The sequence below is a fragment of the Accipiter gentilis genome, chromosome 3 (assembly GCF_929443795.1).
Source record: "Accipiter gentilis chromosome 3, bAccGen1.1, whole genome shotgun sequence".
Classification (NCBI taxonomy): Eukaryota; Metazoa; Chordata; class Aves; order Accipitriformes; family Accipitridae; genus Astur; species Astur gentilis.
The window spans coordinates 35,792,633-35,813,218 of record NC_064882.1 but is presented as its reverse complement, the minus strand read 5'-3'; the positions used below and the strand labels follow the sequence as shown (position 1 = coordinate 35,813,218).

At 37.6% G+C, this 20,586-nt stretch overlaps 1 protein-coding gene across 2 annotated transcripts in view; it reads right to left on the bottom strand.

Moving 5' to 3' along the window:
* Window positions 1–654: 654 nt before the first annotated feature.
* Window positions 655–20,586, bottom strand: part of KIAA0232 (KIAA0232 ortholog) — a 71,680-nt gene continuing 51,748 nt past the window's right edge. For both annotated transcript variants that reach the window (XM_049793534.1, XM_049793543.1), the window contains exons 5-9: window positions 20,146–20,227; window positions 15,551–18,848; window positions 6,464–6,545; window positions 4,282–4,379; window positions 655–3,315 (exon numbers count right to left, since the gene is read on the bottom strand). In XM_049793534.1, coding sequence (XP_049649491.1) covers window positions 3,136–3,315; window positions 4,282–4,379; window positions 6,464–6,545; window positions 15,551–18,848; window positions 20,146–20,227 — 3,740 coding nt within the window. In that variant the 3' untranslated portion in view covers window positions 655–3,135. The remainder of the gene's footprint in view (window positions 3,316–4,281; window positions 4,380–6,463; window positions 6,546–15,550; window positions 18,849–20,145; window positions 20,228–20,586) is intronic.

Genomic DNA, 20,586 nt, shown 5'->3' with positions numbered 1-20,586 from the left:
CAACTCACTATGGCTGTAAACTTGCAGCAACACAACACGCATGTCTCCACCGAGCTGAATGTGAGCTGTTGAAAACTGGGTCTTTTTTTCCTTTTTATAAAGGGGTCTGGCCATGGAGTTAGGAGTATGCATTTTCTTGTCACAGATGCTGTTTTTCTAAATGTAGAAGTGAGATACTGGCCATTTGATGGCTGAACACAAGTTGAAAGCAGAAATAAAAGCCTGCTATTTTAGATCCTGTACTATATAAAAGTTCTTTAACTGTTTTCTGAGAGAGGGTCTGGGTTTGCTGGGGTTTTAATTTTTTTTTTTTTTTTTTTTTTGAAAGAGGTCTCATGTTCTCTAAATGTGAAGTTGTAATTACCAATTAATTTTTGTAATGAGACTATATTTCCTACAGAAATAATTGAAGTAGGGACTGAGCTTATTTTGTTTGCTTGTCTTTTTTTTTTTTAAAGAATATATGCAGTGTATTTCATTTTCCTGCCTCGTATTGAAAAAGGAGAAAAAATAGATTAAAAAATTACAGCAATGAAAAGCACTCCCAAATTAGATACCTCATGCTATCTCTCCAGAATCTTTAATGCTTAACTGCCATGTTGTATCTAAGTTATATAAGTTAGCCAAAGAAAATGAACACACACACACACCCCATCCAATTGTCCTTTTATATTTTTATTCGGTGTTAAGTAACTCCACAAGAAAACAAAATCAGTTACTCTGGTGTACGTGAAATCAGAACAATACAACCACTTGAAGCAAAAAGTAGAAACAAATTTCAGCCCAGGAATGGAAAACTGATACTTCAGTGCTATGGATATGCAATGCGCTTCATACCACAGTGCGGTTCAGCGTATGCCAACCTTTAATGCTTTTGTTGTTGTTGTTGTGTGTGTTTCTATCCATACAGAAAAACTAAAAACCACACTTCAACTCTCATTGAAAGCTTTAGAGCTTTAGCCATTAAACTATGAAAACAAGTAAAGACAATTCGTTATTGCCCAAGCTCAATATACGATTTTATTTTCCCCAAAGGTGCTGGAATTATTACATGCCACAATGTAACTATAAGCAACACCTTTGTTATTTTTGAGCCCTTTCTTACCAAAGAAGCAGCTCTAGCCAAAATTAACTGAGCTGAAGTTTGTGTTTGAAATATGTCCATTTGGTCATTTCTTGTTCTCAAATGAAGTTCTATTCCATTCTTCACTGTAGTGATTTCAAGAATTTGTGTGAAGTTCTTTTTTACTTTCATGTTACATTTAACTAGTTCTCAGTGCAGGTGCTAAACAACCTCTCAAGGAAGCTCCAGAAGAAAGTAAAATATATAAAAAAAAAACTATCCAAAGTCTGCAAATAAATTAAGGAAAGAAACTGTAAAGTGTCAAAAGAGTTGTTGTATGAATACAAACCCCAAAACACAGTCTAAGAGGAGGACCAAAAGAAAGTCCCTGGGTAAGGACAGACCAATCCCATTTTAAGTAAGGATCTCAACAAAAGCGTTGCACAAAGAATGGCATGGTTTTCCAACCATATATTTAAATTCTTACATTATCAATTGAATAAAGGCAACAAAACCCAGTTACTCAGAAAACCTTTCTAGCACAGAACATATTTCAAAGGCAGTTCAGCTCACATTTCAAACAGCTATAGTTCTCATGAGGTTTATTGCCTGTCAAAATTAATGGTTAAGCTTTTCAAGTCAGTATTGGACTTTCTGCACTTCCTGATGTTATAGACATGCTGCTATTTGTATAGACTAGTTAGTTGTTGTTGTTTTTTAAACTATGAGTTGGTGAAAACTTAGAATGTTTAGTTTTGCAAATATTGCTCCTCCTGGCTTATACATTTTGCATAATGTGTTAAAAGCACAAGGAGTTGATAGTCTTGTACAGATGCGACTTGACAATGTATTGACTTTCTAAGTTAACAAAATAAAATTTAAAAGCAAGTCACATAAAGCAACAATCACTACTGCACTCACACATGTATGTTGTAAGTCATCACTTTCCCTACCCCCACCCACCACACACAGAACTTGCCCCACACATTCTCTCAGAAACACAAAATGAACTACAAGATTTACTAAATTACAGCCACAACAGCAGCTAACTGCAGCAGCCACAGGATTTCTTTCAAGTGAAGCACTGACCCTTTGCATTTAAAACATTGAACACTCTGAGCATTTTAGATAGTTTCAGTCATTCAGGCTCAAGTTCAGTACAGGATGCTTTTGCAGGTTACATGAATGCCATCATCTGCAACAAGACAACATTCTCATTACTCGTTACAAAATTCACAACAATCCACACATCAGCCCAATGGTTTATTATTTTTGGTGTTACTTTTTAAACTTCTGCCCCACATTGGCAAGTTGCTAAAAAGGACAAAAAAAAAAAAAAAAAAGAAAAAAAAGAAAAGGAAAAAAACCCCACATTGCCTCCATACCTACAAAAAATCCTTGGCTTCTCCAGTTAGCAAAAATACAAACCATGGTATCCTCAGTGTTGGTTTGCGGGAGGGGGTAATCATAGGATAGAAAACACAGTTTCTGTAAGTCTCTAAAGCACAACCCTGTTGTTCCTACTTCAAAGTTATGAGATTTACTGAATGAAGACTGGACAAGTCATTCATGCTTTTCTCCTGCATTCAGAAAGGCACTGATAGATTACAGTGTTAAGTATTTATCTCCCAGTTCTTAAAGAACAAAGCCTAATGTGCAGAAAGCTGAAGTCTCTGAATAGCAGAAGTAGTTGTAGACACTGCGATGCTAATAAGATAGTAATAGTGGTAGGGCTACAGTTACGAATGAAAATAACTGCAATTAAGATGCAAAAAAGCAGTGGTACTACTAAGACAAGCACATGCACATCCATTCTTGATTTGACAACACAATCTAGTCTAGTTCAAATAGCCAAGAATTTAACAGGTTTTTTTGGGGGGGAAAAAAAAAAATCTTCAACAGGACAGCTGTGTCCTCATCTATAAAATAAGCAAGAAGAGAAAGATAAATACACATCTGAATCCATTAACTGAAGAGGAAACTCAAGTTGTTGTTTTAGAGCTACAGACCCTCAAGAAGGATAGTTTTCCATCTCATGTTACTTTTAAATCATCTGTTCTACTCTGCAGTTTTTATAGTTGAGTTCGAGAAAAAAGCTCCTCCTCACACGGATCAGCCCATTCACTTCCACCTTCTGAAGCTGTGTCTTCAGAGCTGGAGCTATCACTGGAGTAGATCTTCTTCCTGAAGCCATTTGGTTTTGCCTCAGCATTTATATCATCTGCACATCTTGCTTCATAAACAGAAGAAACCTAAGGATTTAAACTGAGAGTGTTGATGGGGAACAATAAAGAACACGCTTGCTTTTTTCTGGGCTGGGAGGTTATATAATTCTGTAGTTGTTCAAGAGAGATGTCACGATTACAGGGCAAGTCCTCCTCTTTCCTGACTTAGTCCACTATGTAGAAAGGACTGCAGAACAGCAGGAAAAAAAGGTGGGGCTTTTATTATTTTTTTCCTATTCCTTAATTTTAGGTTTTGCACAAAACAGCAAGAGAATCAAAAGTGAACTCAGAATGCATCATTACCACAGGTCATGTTAGAAAATTACTGTAAAAGTTATCTCCAAAATTTGGTAGTAAGTATTAAATATCAAGAAAGCACAGGCAAATCTGACTAAATTTCAGGCAAACCCGATATATTTTCAGTTGAATCAGTAAAGCTATAGCAAGCATGTCACACTGTAAATTTAAGTGCTATCATCACTATAAAGTTTAAAAGTGTATCAGTAAGTGCACGTGTACACAGAATTTTCTCCCTACAGCAAAAAACCAGGGGTTTTTTTGCTTGTAAGCAGGACAGAATTCAGCATACATATGTTTACGTCTTTCATTACTGGTCCTTTCTGCCTTCATAGTGCACATCAGCCCACTCTATGCTTACTGAAACTAGAAGTTGAGGAAAAGAAGACTCATGTTTAACACATGACAAGCAAAAGCCTAGTGTTCCCAAAGGAAACTGGGTTTGCTTAACCACTAGCAGTACAACTGTTTGTACAAAGGGTTGTACTCCCCAAAGTACAACGCTTGGAGGCATTTTCACAAGAATGCTCAAGACGCAGAGAAGATTAAAAAACAAAGTAAGGCAAGAAAAGCTTTTGAAGGTTTTTGCAGGAATTTCATTTGAGGCCAGACTGAAAACTGTGATGAAAGGAAAGACGTAGTAGCACATGATTATAAAATAAAAAAACTCCTCCCCCAAACCAATGACACACTTACCATATTAAAATCTAAAAGATGTTCATCATCATTGGGTACTTCCTTTACATCTGCAAATTCTCCTACACCATTCTCTCCCTTGGCATTTGTATAACACTCTTACATTGTGTTTGTGGGGGTGTTTCAGAGGAAAAAGGAAGAAAAAAACAGAATTGAGGAACACTGTTATTTACATTTAGCCAAAATGAAAGCATCTAGAGAAGTATTCTTGAAATTCACACTCTAAGCCATGTAAACTCTGTGCTTGTGGGGGATTTTATAGTCTGACATCTTTAAAGAGATAAGCATAATACCTTACAGAAGCTTCATCACATCTTACCTGGATAACCAAATAATAATTAAAAAAAAGAAGCTACTTAGTTAATGAAAACATCTAAAATAGTAAGGTACAAAGAGCAAGAATTACTTCTTTATTATAAATGCTTCAGTACATTTTTGAGTTCTGATACTGCATGGTGTTCTGGATCATTCCTATTTCTATACCCATAAAAAATATACTGCAGCAGCAGCCTGATCCTGACTGAAGCTCAAAAAAAAAAAGTTGACGTGAATGGCTGTGGTTTCTACTTACCAAAGTAAACTTCCATATATAATATCAATGTATATTATACAGGTATATATGGATCACATGCATCAATATCCATATACAAAAAATAGCCATACAGAAAAGTGGATGCAGCTAAAGATCTGTGAAATAACATTATCTCAGAGGATAAAGCTCTGGTTTTGTTAAACTTAGTCTAAAAGAGGAAATCCTGGAACTACTCCACAGAAATTCTGCCACTGTATCAAGCAGGCTCTGGACTTCCTAGTATATTATACTGCATATTTTGTCTCCCTCTGGCGAAATAATGTGGTGAAAACACTTGCATGGTTATGCAGCTTCACCAGCAGATGTCGGCAAAAAGATGACAAAATTCACTCACAGATATTCAAGGACTACTCTGTATAAAATAAGTACTCAAGAGTGCAAGTCACTGCATTTGCTATTAGACCAACAATACCTCTGCAATTATCACCGTGAAAAAAAAACCCCACAACTTTACAAAAGAACACTAAGTATCTTTACTTTGTAAATACTGAGTATTTTTCTAATATGGGAGCTTCTGTGACCAGTCCAGGAGGCAAATCACAGTCCTGTAGGTATCAATCTACTCTCTCTCACTGTGCAAACACACTTCTATAGTTGGGAGTGAAGTAAGTTAAGGTGTTCTTGAAAGTAACCCAAACTGTCCTAAACACCAAAGTAAGGGCATTTAGGCACTGAGAACAGAGTTTAGTTGGCTGCACTTTAAGGTGCACTCCAAAAATAGTTCAGTAATAATTACTGGCTAATCTACTTACGGCTTATTACAGAACCAAGTCTCTGATCAAGAGTTTCTTGCACTGAGCCTCTACCAACAGAAAGCATCAGACAGCCTGTCAATTTGGTATACAGGATGTTCTTATTTAACTTCTTGCCTTCTCCCCAGCAAAGGTAAATTGGTATGCAGGGAAAAAATAGGTGTCTGGATTCTTGCCTGTCCACTGAAAAACTGGGCTTGGGCCAGCTGTCAGATGCTACGAATTCTTGGGAGGCAACAGAGAGTGCTGGAAGCACACCTGCTTCCGCTTGCGAGCAGACTGCCTACCAAGATTGGACTTAATCTCTGTGCAGGACAGAGAAATTCCCAGATTGTCACTGTGAAGGGAGCGGCCGAGAGGCAAATCCCTCTCCTTCTCGGCTTGAGAGAAAGTCCACACATTCACTGAGTAACTGGTGTGTTATTTATGTGAATCCATAAAGGTAATTATCATGTTTTCATATTCTTATAAAATTAGCTACCTATTAAGTATTATTCAGGTTGAAACATCCTAACAAATGCAGTAAATTATTTTCAGAGTCAGAGATTAATATTCTATTTACTTAGTTCCAGGTACTGGAATTAAGTAAATTTGCATAAATGTTAAGACTATTTTAAAAGCACTTTCATTTAAAAACTATTTAGAAGCATGCTAGAGATCTATTACAAATGTAACTGAAGCATCCCAGTTTTCTCTCGGATAAAGACAATTTATTGTGGAAGTTTACTAGTTTTTGGTACTTCCAATTCATCTACAGCAATTCCAATCCGTAAGAAAGAGCGTTTCATTCTAACACAGGTGCAACAGCAAGGTAGTTCAAACAGCCATGGCTTCTTACCTTCACACTGTGATGCAGGAAAAAGGGGAGAATAGAGCGCCTTTTCCCACCAGCATTGCTTTTCCTGGCTGCCACTCATTTTCTGCAGATTAGTATTCAATATAGGAAAGTGTTTAGACAATTATCACACTTCATTATGCCATAAATAATATACTTACATGTAAAGGAGGACACTCGGGTATTACAACCAATTTGCTAGGTCTTACAGGTCACACTGTTCAATTTCTAATGGGAAAGGACTGTCAAACTACAATAGAACATCCATTATGTGAACTCTTGTAGCCAGTATGAACTCCACGCTCCTGCTTCACCCATATAGAGTTGTGCAAATCCGGAACAAAAAGATGAATTCCAGCCCTACACTTTATAATCTAAGTACAAAACAAGGGAGAACAGATAGCTACCCAAGAGATGAAAATACAATGAAACAACGTTAGTCAACATGACAAATAGTTCAGTGTAAAACAAAACAGAAAAGAAAGCAAACAGAAAGCGGCAAAATTTAATGTTTAAAGTCTGGAAGGGTGAATTAGCAGTACCATTACCACCAATGGGATAACATAAAATTAAACTAGATAATTAATGTGTCAACATGAGGAAGATCTTAGAAAGTTAAACTATAGTTTAAAAAAAAAAAAAGGCAAAAAGAAAGAAAGGAAAAAAGCAAGCTCAAGGGTATTTGAAGCAGGACTTAGCAAGAAATATGTGCATTTACAAATAAACTCAATCATGGAAGCCTCGCTCTGCTGCTGACTATAGATAGAGGCATCTAAACTCCACAGGCACAATACTTAATTAACTTCAAAGTTTCCCACATTGCTGGCGTCACACCTGCACTCGTGATAAGCTGGATGAACCACCACTGGTCACAAGCAAAGCCAGCTTGAGTCTGGCAGGGTGTAACAAGCTAAGGCAGTCTTGCTTCCTGGGCTAAGTCACCATCAGAGCCTATGCACCTGCTTCAGGACAGCTTGGTGACTGAACTGATGCTGGCTGCAGGCTGCCTCAGCTCCCGTGTCCTTCCATCACTGCCTCAATACCAGGAGATTTAGAGAAAGCCAGAGACACATCTCCTGGATGAATGCAGAAGCAGCCCAGCAAGACGTCAGTTTGAGCTCAGACCTGGCCCTCTTGCCCTCACACTGACCCTCGTGGAATGACTTGTGTTCCTTTCTGAATTGGCATCAAGGTCAGATGTATAAAGCAAAAGCACAGCTGTAGAAAGACCCAGTATCCACACTGAAGCCATTTGGGGGTTTTGTTTGGGAAGGGATGGAGGGCACAAGCTGATGTCCATTTTATACATTCACTGAAAAAAAACATTTTTTCCTACAGTTGCTTAGATGTTTACTATAATTGCACAGTCTACCACCATGAAAATTTCTGTGAATTAAAGAAATACTCACAATTAGTAAATATGAAATACCAACTCCAGAATAGTACCATGACTCTACCTTCTTTTGTTGACATTCTCTCCCTTTTAAAACAGCATTTTCAATTTTTGCTTCCTTCCTCTCTCTCACACATACTCACATACACTTCCAGCGTTCTGTGAAAAGTTTTATTAAATTTTCCAGCTACCCATCTAAATAGCTATGATTCTCAGTGGTACTGGTATTAGAAATTGCAAGGGAAGTCTTTCCTTTGAAACTATTCATATTTATTTTACTTTAGTCTCAAGCAGAGCTCAAAGACAACAAGGTAAACCCAACTGCAATGCTGTTTCACTCCCAGTCTTGCTCAGGTCTGAGAGAAGACTGATGGGTTTCCTTTCTTGTTCTACAGCTAGATGTATGGTAACTGAGGCTTCTCGACGAGCCTCTGTTTCAGGCGATGTAAAATCACTCGAGAACTTCAGCATGCACAAGCACAAACACTACCGTAATGTTATAGCTATGCAAGATTCTCCTGCCCCAACTCCCAGCTGATTTCAACCACAACCGTCTATGAATTTTCAGCAGATTTGGGTCAGAATTGTGCAGTTACATGCAAAAACTAAACTCAAATTATGCTTCTGTCCCCCTGTTGCCTCTCCTATACTGAGAGTTAAGCCAGCAGCAGAAAAAAAAATTTTTAATGTTTGCATCAGAGTCTGAAAGAGTAAAATAGTTTCAAACTTCAAACAGCAGTTATATGTGCTTCATTGGCATCTAACTCACATGTGTTCCCTCCAACATCATTTTATGTCTGTCTTCTCAAATGAACATTCCTAAGAACTTCATACAACAGCAGGGCTGTCCACGTAGGTCTTTTATCCAAAATTTCAAATGAAACCTCTGGTGTACAAAAGAACAGTCATTCCTGGCAAACATCAGTACAAATACTTTCTAAAGGAACAAAAGCAAGTATTAGGGTTTTTTCAACTAAAAGATCAAATTACAGTGAAATGACTCCGTAATCTAGCTAAAGTAGCTACACGAAGGAGAGATTTTGTGAGCTTAAGTGGGCAACAACCGTTAAAGAGTGTATTTGATCTCCAGCATCACAACGGAAAAGCAATTCAGTGTTTTAAGGACACAACTGAAAAGGGAAAACAAGCATAAAAGCAAAAGATTGTTTCCTGCACCATGAATGCCATTTCCTACAACCGATGAGATTTTTCTTCACCTCTTCTATTCACACACATATTTGAAATACAGCAGCCAAGGAAGATTACTGTTCTACACAGTTTTATTGTATTGCTGCTTTCTTCACCAGACTGCTATGGACAGCAATATGTAATTCATTAGCTGATGAAGCTGTATTGTGAGTATGCAGCAGAATATCATATTATATTAATCTGGGGAAAAGGACAAGCTGCTTTGGTGAACACATTTCAGACTGGAGAGCTGGGCCTGCCAGAACGAATGCCCGGGAGGAGCATTTTACTCTTTTGCTTATTTTGCTTGTGTAAATTGTCCTGTACTCACTACAGCAAAGGATGTATCCAATGCCACGGTTTTCAGCTGTGACCAGCAGGCAGCCTGATAAACAGCACATTTGAGTGGTAGTTGGCTTGCTGACAGAGCTGAAATTTAACTGTAGTTTCTATCTAAGCCAACTTTTAGGAATATCTTTGACAGAGCATTTAGGCAGGTGAGGAAACAATGACTACCAAAGTTGGGAAGGACCAGGTGTCTTTCCCTGCAATTACAGACAAAAGTCAACAGCAAGTTCATATGGCAAATTAGTCATTTGCTAGTGAGAAAAGGTACATCTGTCAGAACTTTATTCTTCAAGCAAAATTTATGCAAAGCATCTTCTCAGAGCTGGGGTCTACAGTTTTAAGGACCATCTGTCTGAAGGTCTTGAAAAAACAGGTACTTACAGTATTTTATGAAAAGTTTTATTAAGTTTTCCAGCTACTCATCTAAATAGATATTATTTTTTCATCTAAATTGATATGCCTTTCAGGGTAGACTCTTTGGGCTTTAAATACTAATTTGAAAACACCAGCATAAAATATTTCTACTCTTTCAAAATGCATGCTGACAAGGATCGAGGTAGTGAAGAGTTTTGCACAATCTGAACAGAATAAACACTAAAGCCTCATTATGATCTGAATATTAATCTAAGTGTTACGACTGAGTTTCATAACCAACCACAGGAAAAGTAAGCCATATTAATCTGTAAGTACAAACTCCCTTGAACCTGCTCTGCAACCCCTTGTTATCAAAGAATACAAGAAACACATGAATATGTTAGAAGTCAAAGCAGCAATGAACCCATTGAGTCCCATTCCAAAAGATCAGATCCTAATTTTAGTTCATCAGCTACCCAGGGAAGATACAACTAGCTCAAGAAGCTGGTCACAAATGAATAAAGGGAGCTGAGTCTAGACTTAATATTCTTAAAACCTATTTGGCAGTCACCTAATTCTCTAATTTCACTGAAAATATATGTGCAAGGAACCCTATGAGATCACCTGGCCCCTACTCTTGCACAAAGCCAGAATCAACTATAATGCACTATTCCTACACTCTAAATCTCTTCAAGACAGAATTTTCACCGCTTCCCTAAAAATAATTGAGCCTTACAGTAAGTAAGCTCATTTTCTGGTTAGATTTCTTTTAGTTCAGTTTCCCTTGCTGTGATTCAAGGTCATCACATCAATTTCCTTCATGTTTACCAGAGCCTACAGAACAAGCACAGCTTTTTCCTTATCTCCTGTAACTGTGAACATGGCTTCTGCAAAACTGCTGGGTTCTTCTTCAAGTTTCTCTTTTTTTTGAGATAAAATAACCCCAACTCCTTCACTTTGTTTTCACAAGTAGTGATCTTTGTGTTGCTCTCCTCAGGACATCTTTCTTGATACAAAGCAATGGGAGCTGAGCCCAGTACTCCAGCAGAAGGCTTTCCAGTTCCAGCTACAGGAGCAATTACTTCCCCTCTTACAGAAAGGCACTCCTATTTATATAACAATGTCGCTGTCTTTCGCAGTGTGTCATTCCTGACTTATGCTCAGCTTATGACCTACTTGAAGATGCTTTTCTGTTTCACATCATTTCCTCGCCTGTCACTCCTCACACTGTGTTTGTGAAGAGGATTATTTTCTTCAGAAGTTTGTATTTGTCCCTGCTGGACTGCATTTTATTTTTCAGACCATTTCTCCAATTTAACAACCTTTTGATTCTAATCCTGTCTTCCAATGTAACTGCAGACTTTCCCAGTTTGGTGTCATCAGAAATTTCATAAACATGCATTTTATGCCCTAGACCAGAGAAATTAATCATCTCCCTTGTCCTCTAGTAAGCCACTTATTGTTATTTTGAGAGTACAACCTTTTGGCCAAACCAATACTTAGGCATTTTCTCAGTTTCTCATGCATCTGTGCCATTTACAGTTTAAAACATTTCTTTAGGGAATTTAAGAGAGTCATTGGTAACATCCCAAGTTCCATTTTCCTCTTTTAAAAGATAAAAAAATATATAAAAGGCAAACACATTTCCATCTTCTGTGTGTTCTCAAACAAGTATTCTACTATGCTTTTTTCAAATTAGTTGCTCCTCCTCATGATATTTAGCCAAAGATTCCTATGACTAGCTAAAACAGTGTAATTTATCTTACTACTGCTTTGCTTAATTATCTTTTCACCAATAATTCAAACAGTGACAAAAACACAATAAACAATACCATTTTGACATTATCTTTCCATAGCTTTCAAAGCCTGTTAGTTCTGTCTCTCAGAAATATCCTTCAGTCATTTTTCTGTTTCTGATTTACTTCCAGGACTTTCAGGTATACCAAATCTTTATTTTATTGGCTTACTTTAAACCTTGGTTTTTTTCCTTGTAACTTTTATACTGTCATTGTGAACTCTATCTTTTTAAGGACCCTCTCGTATATTCAAGATACCTTCACCCTTCAAAATCTCAGCAAATTAATGTCTTATTAATTAGGAAGTTAGAGCTCAGACTCTCTGTAGGCGTTTTCATCATCTGCCATGATCAGCACATACCACGAACTATCTGGACCAACCCTTTCTCAGCCCCCAAGTTACTCTCTCTTTTACAGTGAAGTCCTTTGCTTTCTATGTGGATGACTCTACGTGCTCTTTAATGTTTTTCCCACCTGATTCCCCTGATTTTAAGGCACAAAGCAGACCTCTCTGAATTTTGTCTCCCTCTTATCACTACCTAGGTTTATGGAATGTTATCTCCTACACTATTGATCTCTGTAAGGCACCCTTCTTCCCCTCCTCTCTTGCCAGCCCTTCCTAAAGGAGTTATACACTTACATTGCATTACTCAAGTCAAGCGAAGTACCTCACCAAAACTAATAGGCCAATTAAGTCATGAGATCCATAAACATGGCTTTTGCCAGTAAAATTTCCTCATCCCCAAATGCATAGTCCTAGGCATGTTCAGACCTTAAAAGTTTGGTACCGATCCTAACAAACCCCACAAGTCCCTTTATCTATCTCAAGGACTTGATAGTATAAGCATTATTAGGGCACACCTACTAGATCAGAGCCCATATTCAGCGCTGTTATATGCAGAGACCACTAACTGGACCAGATTGTGTACTTACCCACGACTCCACACCTAAGTGGTAAGAGCATTTACTTGGAAGAAAAGGGACTGTACTTCAGGGGGTATTTTTTGTGGGTTTTGTTGTTGTTGTTTAGAGGTTGTTGTTGGGGGGGGGGTGTCTTGTTTGTTTGGGTTTTGGGGGTATTTTTTAATCTTAAGGCTAGGTATATAATTATCAATCACTTTTGAAGAACTTCTGCCGGAGCTATCAAGCAAATTCCTGCTGCAAAATATGCTATAATTCTAAAAGAAGTGCTCTAATATACAAGGTAAGAGGGACGAAACTGAACCAGATTCTCCTACAGTCTGACGAATAGGTATTCAAAGACATGTGTTTGCACAGCACATATATAATACAAGTTTATGTGATGCAAAACAGAATGTGTTACTATTACACTGTGGTCTACATTAGTATTTTCACATCCATTATTTATGCAAAAATATTGGAGGTACCTCAGAACACAACTCAAACTTTATGTTAGACAACAGCGAGTTAAAGAATAACTTTAATTTTTGTCATAATTCAATAAAAGGAAGCACAGAAGTTTCATTTAAAGAAATTCTTTACAAATATTGATCTATACTAATCAGTCAATTCCACAGCCCCTTCTCAAGTTAAAACTCTTTTTCCCATGCATGTACATGTGGGGTGTCCAGGAGGAATGCTTCTCCTAAACTGTTCTAAGTATTTTATATTGATTTTGTTTAATGTTCATGAAAATAAATATCACTCTTAAAAAGAAAAAAGCTCACACACATAAGACATTTGCACCCCTTCCTACACACAATATAGTCATCATCCTTACTGATTAAAGTTTACTTCATAACCAACATATTAAAATTGCTTTAGTGCTTAAAAATCCCCTCTTCCTTTACAGATAGACTTAACTACAATAATAAATTTAGATAAATGGTCTCAAGCCAAAAAGCCAATTATCTTCAGATGCACATTAATGGCTCTCAGAAAAGCCCACAGTGTGCATACGTTCTCTTGAGACACACTAGATACAGGAGAGCTAGTTAACCCAGTCCTTCTGAGTTTAGGTTGTAATCAGGCTCCTCAAGGCCCCAGGAAGAGCTTAATTGCAAACCAGATTGGAGTCTACACTGCTGGGTAGACAAGGTTGTTGGCCCTTTGTACTTTTCAGTGGCTTATAATTTTGAAGCTATGAAAATGCCTACAAAATCATGTGACCTGAGCAAGAGAAGCAGTTAGGTTTCCTCCTGCACTAAGGAACTTAAAGAAAATAAAATACCAGAGCTTTTTGAGCACCATTCAGTACCAACGTTTTTTTCAAGCCTCATAGCTATCATAAACTATGGAATCACTGTAAACTTATACCAGAAACTTTCTACTTTCTCGAGTGGATAAGTGTCGAAGCAAAGATGAGAATAAACATGCTCATGGAGCACTATGCATCCAGAAAGGAGATCTGGAAGGGGCTGAAAGGAACTTTAGACTCTTGGTGTCACAAACAACTGTATTATACCATTTGTTCATTCATTATGTCCTACTGCATGATGAAGTTAGATTCTGCTTACTCCTGGTAAAAGGTAATTCTAGAATCTGTTCTGACTTACAGTCTAAGTTTATTAATATTTTTGGTGACTCTTTTTGCAAAGCCTGGCACAAAAACAGAAGCTTCCCAGACTCCAGAAAAGACTTTTGGAGCCACTTCATCTCCGTTAACAGAGCAGCAGGAACCAAGATGTCTAGAAAGGGTCTGGAAAAGTCACAAATTTGATTCTCTTGTGCAAGCAGCAGAGATCAACTTATTAACACTGGGAAAAGAAGCTGCAATAGCAATGAATTTAAAGGAGGATGAGAGGAGAAACAAATAGGGAAGAAGGAAAATAAGGAACTCTGATTTTGTTCAACAAAAAGGTTAGCTTTAGTTTTAGCAAGAGAAAAGTTAGCTTTCCCTGCATGAATTAGTGTTTCAAACTAATAATTGAGGAGTATACAATAGCACAACACAAGCTGGGTGCACCTCTTCCGTTGAAAATGAAAAAAAAAATCCCTCCTAATGTAGATACTACAACTGCTGAGTATGTGGAAAAGGAGGCTGAAGAAGAAAAGAAAATGTAAGATGCAACTTATAACTCTCTCCAGACAATATCTCTGGGCTGGCTGCACAACTGAATTATTTTGTTGGTCAAATATTTCTTCTCAAGAGCAGAGGGAACTCATCGCAAGTAAAACTTGGATATTTTTGGCTGGAAAGGATTTTTGCTCTTGACCATTACTTAACCTATGGCTACAAGTACCTGAAACAAAACTCTGAGTTTAACTCATAGTTATAGTTAGGCCTCCTGACAGTACTGTGGTAGTGATGGATATTTTGCATCCATGTTTTATTTCTTTTTGTGTCTATGCTGACAAGAGAACATTTTAATTTTCAGACAATTAAGCCTTTCTACAAACCTTTCTTTGCTGAATTTTACATTCAATAATTCAACTCCAAATTATTCTACTTGGAAGTAACTATATTAAAAAAACTGACTTCAGGTCTTCCTCTTCAAAATTTTAGAATAGGTTTGAATCAAAATCAGTAATATCTCATTATTCAAACTTTATGCACATTTTAACATATTATATGTAAATCAAATAAGCTAAAAACCTAAGGAAAACAGATTGTAAAGTTACATGAGTGTACACATGCATATATTTCTACAGGTATGCAAGATGACACCATAATGCCTGAAAATGGTTAATTTTTCAGAGAATCACAGAACGACTGAGGTTCGAAGGGAACTCTGGAGGTCATTGTGTCCAACTACCCCCACTCAAGCTTGGCCACCCACAGCAGGTTGCCCAGGACCGCATCCAGATGTCCTTTGAGTATCTCCAAGGATGGAGACTCTACAACCTTCCTGGGCAACCTGTGCCAGCACTAGGTCACCCTTACAGCAAAAAAGTTTTTTCTTATATTCATATGGAACCTCCCGTGTTTCTACAAAACTGTACTTTCTAGAGAGCTATACAATTACAAGCATTAAAATTGAACTGTCACATGACAAATTGCTGGTTATCAGCTGTCAGCTGCAAATTCTGTAATTTTATATATCCACATACCTCTTCAAGTTCTCCTGAAGAAACAGGATTATCCTCGTACGTGGGGAAATGGCACCCTGCTTTACAACTGCAAAACCTGCTAGTCTCCTCACGTGGCTCCACTATTCTGCAGTTTACTTTGGAGCTCTCCATTGCCCTCTCATCTAGAGATTCTTTCATACTGCATTCTAAACAGGGATCTTGGTTTCCTACTGGCAACATCCCAGCTGACTCTTCTTGGGAATCCAATGATGTTTGTGCACTCTTCTCCATTCCAGACTTTTTTAATCTGGGAAGGAATTTTCCAGATTCAAGCTCTGATTTTCCATAATAATGCCCTTCTTTTTCTGCATCTTCTTCCAGAGGTTTGAGATCTGCTTGTGGATCCTCAAATACATCTACTTGAGAAGGGACAGCAATACTTCCCTCATCTTTTTCTGACTCAAATTCTGACTCACTTCCACCACCTGGAGAAAGTTCAGATGCAGAAATTGGGCGAAAGTGAGTCCTTGGAGAAATCCGTATAGCCCTGTACTGCGTTCGATCAACACCACATATCCTGGGGTGTAAAACCTCACTGTCTGAATCAGAGCACAGAATTGACTTAGGTTTAAAACTAGGGCTGAAAGATGCAATTCCTTCTGGCTCAAATGAACACTCTACATGAAGAACTTGTGAAAATGGATTGTTCAGGTCAAAGGAAGAGAATGAGTATTCAAGCCCTGGTTCTTCAACTTGAAAGTTACCACAAGCTCCCAGTAAGTCTTCATGGAAGATAAAAGAAAAACCCTTATTTAATCCGTTATCGCCACTCTTTGATTGCTCATTCTGTTCAAATGATACAAATGGCCTCCATAATTGTCTATGACCAGGGGCAAAGCTATTACCTGGAGTCATAAAAACATCTGTACCAGCTATTGTCACTACATCAGAAGCTGCACACTGTAATAAGCTCCCTTTTGAGTGACTAGGTGGCACCACTGCCCATTCACCATCACTGTTAAATGTTTTGAGCTCCCCATACACACCACCAAGTATAAATGAGTTTTCTTTATCCTGGTTAACATCCCAAGGTTTTGATGGTGTAGTATAGTCACCACCATCTACTTTTGATAAATCATTTGAGACAAAGGCTCTCTTCTCTAAATTCTCCTTTTGACCTTCCCAAAGATGATACTCTGATCTCTGCACTGCTTTATTGGGCTCCTGGAGGGTTTCAACTTTTGCTTCTGTATCCAAACAGCAGCAATAGTTATTTACATCAGTTGAAAACAATTCATCTTCTATTCCTTCTATTTCTACCATTGCTGCAGAATTTCTGTCTGTCATATTTGTCCAAATATCTTTAATAACCCCTGAGCTGTAGCCATCTCCATGTGGACTGTTTTCACTACACCCTTGTGTAGTTTCATAGTCTTTACTTTCTGCTTTTTGTTCTAGCTGAATACCACAGACAGATTCTAGCTTAGATTTTTTTTTGAAAATCAAAGTGGGCATTTCTCCTAAAGTTCTAGCTTGTTGCTGGCAGGTTTCTTCTGGCAAAAAATCTAGAATTTCTTCATCTACATAACTCGAAGACACTCTAGGAACTACATAATTAATATCTTCTGCATTAAATTGCGTGGATTCTTCATATGGAATATTTAAAGTCTCATTGTCTGAACGTGTTTCTTCCGAGTGTGACCATGGACTACAAGTTCTTGTTGAAAGATTGGAACAGTGTTCATTTTCATCAAAGGCACTATTTTTGGTCCATATTAGCAATCTAGACTGTGTTTTCCCAAGAATATTAGCAGTGCTACTAGAATCTGCATTTTCATTTCCCAAGTTGAGTGTTTCAAAAGAAAATGGTAAAACAGAGTTACTGCATTGCACTTCAAACACTGAAAAACAAGAGTTTATACCAGACCCTTCATTAATATCTGAAAAGAGCTCTTGATTGCCAGCAAGCATGTGTGAATTAAGCATTGTGCTGTCTAAGATGGGGGAGAATCTGATCGGAGAATCTCCTCCAAAACTTTCCCCATCTGCATCACCAGAACTAGAAGATGAACAGCACTCCCAAAATTGAGCTAAATTACTAAGGTCTTGCAAGAACCACCCTTCAGCACCAACAGAGCTGGTCGAATCTGTCCATATTGCACTTTCCCCTTGCAACTCCATTCCATCTAACACTATGCAACATTCTGCCTCAAAATCAGTTTTTTCTTTACTCTTTTGTCGAATCATATTTAAAATCCGACTCTCCCCTTGCATCGTATCTGAGGCACCAGGATCCAACATGGATTGATCAATATCCACTTCATAGAAGTGTGTTAGTTCTGACAGATGAACATCATCTAAATATTTGTCGTCCTCTGGTTGAGAACATATTGAGGTCCCAGCGAGGTCAATATCCTCATTTAGAACTGCAGGCATTTCTACAAAGTGACCATCGATGAAAGTACCTGCTGCGAGGTATGTTTTATGAATATTATTGTTGCTAATACAAAGACCATGCACTGATTCAGACAACTCTTCTACAGCCTCTGATGTTACGCCACATATATCTTCTCTGTTGCGGTATGTAGTCTCCAGCTTGCTTTTTCTGCTAAGAGGAACAAAGTACTCTGTAATCGGCTCAGTATACCACAAGGGTTCTTCTTTATATTCCTTTTCATTTCTGCTGTCTAAATACAAATCTTTTCCATCACTACCGCCAGCTTCTTTTCTTCCAATTTCTTTTAATGGCCTTTTACCTCTTTTGCACAGCTGTTTGATGGAACCGCTGCTACTGCTGCTACTGCTTCCACTGTGGACTTTTCTATCAGCCTTTTCACCAGATTTCACTGAAAGCCTGCTTTGCCCATTACGCCCTTTTTTATTTCGAACCTCTCTTGTTTTGTGTCTTACTTTAATACATTTCATTGATGCCTTGTATTCACCTTGATTACCACTAGAACTTGACCCAGCCTCACTGGATCCAGATGACCAGGAGCGAGGACGCATCTTTCCCTCAGACTTATGTCGGACTTGCTTTTTGTACAAAACAGGCTTCTCTTCAACACTGTTGTTACTAAATTTGTTTTCTTTCTCATTTTTACTTTTCTTCTGCTGGGTTCTTTCCTGTACAGTGGCAGATGCTTTATTACTTCTGTCTTTAGTTACTTCACTTTCACTATTGCAGTCCTTTGGAGAAGATGTATCCGTGCTAGTTGGTGGAGCAGTGGATGAAGATGAGGAGCTAGAGTAAGAGCATACTTTGGATTTATTCCATACAGTCATAATTTCCTGCAGGCAAACTGGCTTTTCAGAAAGAGGAGGAAACGCTTCATAGTACCTGAAATCAAAACAAAAAGGTGACATTCAGATAGGCATTAAGATTAGAAGGTATTACTAAACCACATCAAAACACTACCAATCTAACTGCCAAAAAATCTAGTTTGTTCTACATATGCACATGCCACTCATTGCACTGTTTATTTGAATGATAACAAACGGAAGATTAAGATAAGCTTTAGAAGCGCTTATACTAATATATGTTTAAAAGCATACTGCCAAGTAAAAAAAAATCCCATTTTTAGGGAGTACTAAACTTCACTGTAGACAGAAATTGTGGATGCTTGAAACAGTGAAGGCCTACCTCCAGATTTATTAGATAATGTAGCAATTGACTACAGTCTTCTTAAACATGTTTGATTTAGAGTATAAATGAGGAAGTCGTGAATTTCAGTCAGTTGAGTCCTGAATTTCTGTTTTTTAAATTCCCCTCAGTGAACTGAGACACTATCTGTTAAGTTCTACACAGTTTGATCGGCCAGGTATTAAGAAAAAGCTATTGTGAAAAAAGATTAGTTCTGGAGTATTTTAAGTTGCTTAACAGCTTTATGCAACAGGGACAAGATTAAAATATGGTTTTCTGCAATGTTTAAAGTAGTATGTGTTTGACAGCAAAGAGATTTATACTGAATCACATATATTTCAATGAAAACCTATTAACCAACATTCAGAAGTCAGTTAAATTAAATGCACATTAGCACAATCAGTTCCTTGAAGAAGTATCATCCATTTAGCAACACTTTCTGCCACCAATGGTTACTATCAAGAGATACAGAAGCAGTCATATCTCCAAGAAAAGTCAATGAGAAAACTCCTGGGTACTTCAGTAACACGGGACTCGGGTACTTGGTAACTAGCAGACCACTTCGGTTATAAAGAGTTTAAAGGTTAGAAAAGAGTTTGTTTCCCATTTCTGCAACAGAAGACAAAGAGTTCTGAACCCAGGAAACTGATTCTCTCCCTGCAAGTCTAACGTGTCAATTAATGCTGTTTTAAAGATGTTTAATTTGTCTAGTTGACTTGGCCTTAAAGAAACTAAAATGCAGTATGGCTTGAGTTGTACACACAGTCAAAAGAAAGCAGTCAGGACTTTGCCAGAAATTAAACTAGCCCATGGTACCAAATGCTCATATTTAAATATATGAAATTAACAAAAGAAGGTGGCAGGAAAAAAAATGTATTAATATCCACAAAGTCCAGATTCCCCACTAAGTTAACTTCACTGTGTTAAAACATGGGAGTAAAAGGAGAAAAGAAAAAAGCATCTCAGATAAAAATAATAATGAAAAAATGCATACATTTCTACTTGATCCTTTGCTGTGGGAGATAAATCAGTCTCAGGAGACAAAGAGCCTTCTAACTTTTTGTGAATCTTCTCCTCTGTTTTGGAAGAAAATTCCAAATGCTTAACAGAAAAATTCAAAAAGCCAGTGTATATTATAACAGTATTTAACAAAGAACATCAGGATGTATACCTGTAATAGTAGTAAATTTCCATAAAACACTGTAAATAACAGAAACATTTATAGCCTGGTTATTATACATGAAGAAGTTACAAGTTACCACCCATAATTCAAGTTTTCCGCAGTCGTCTTGTTATGTCCTGCAAATTTCACCAAACATGACTGGCTAGCAGCTGCATGCAACTTCATGGTTAGCAATGCCCTCACTAGGAGACTTCCTATTGAATTTTTAGTTATTTCACATACAAATCCTTAACTTCTTGCATTGCTACATAT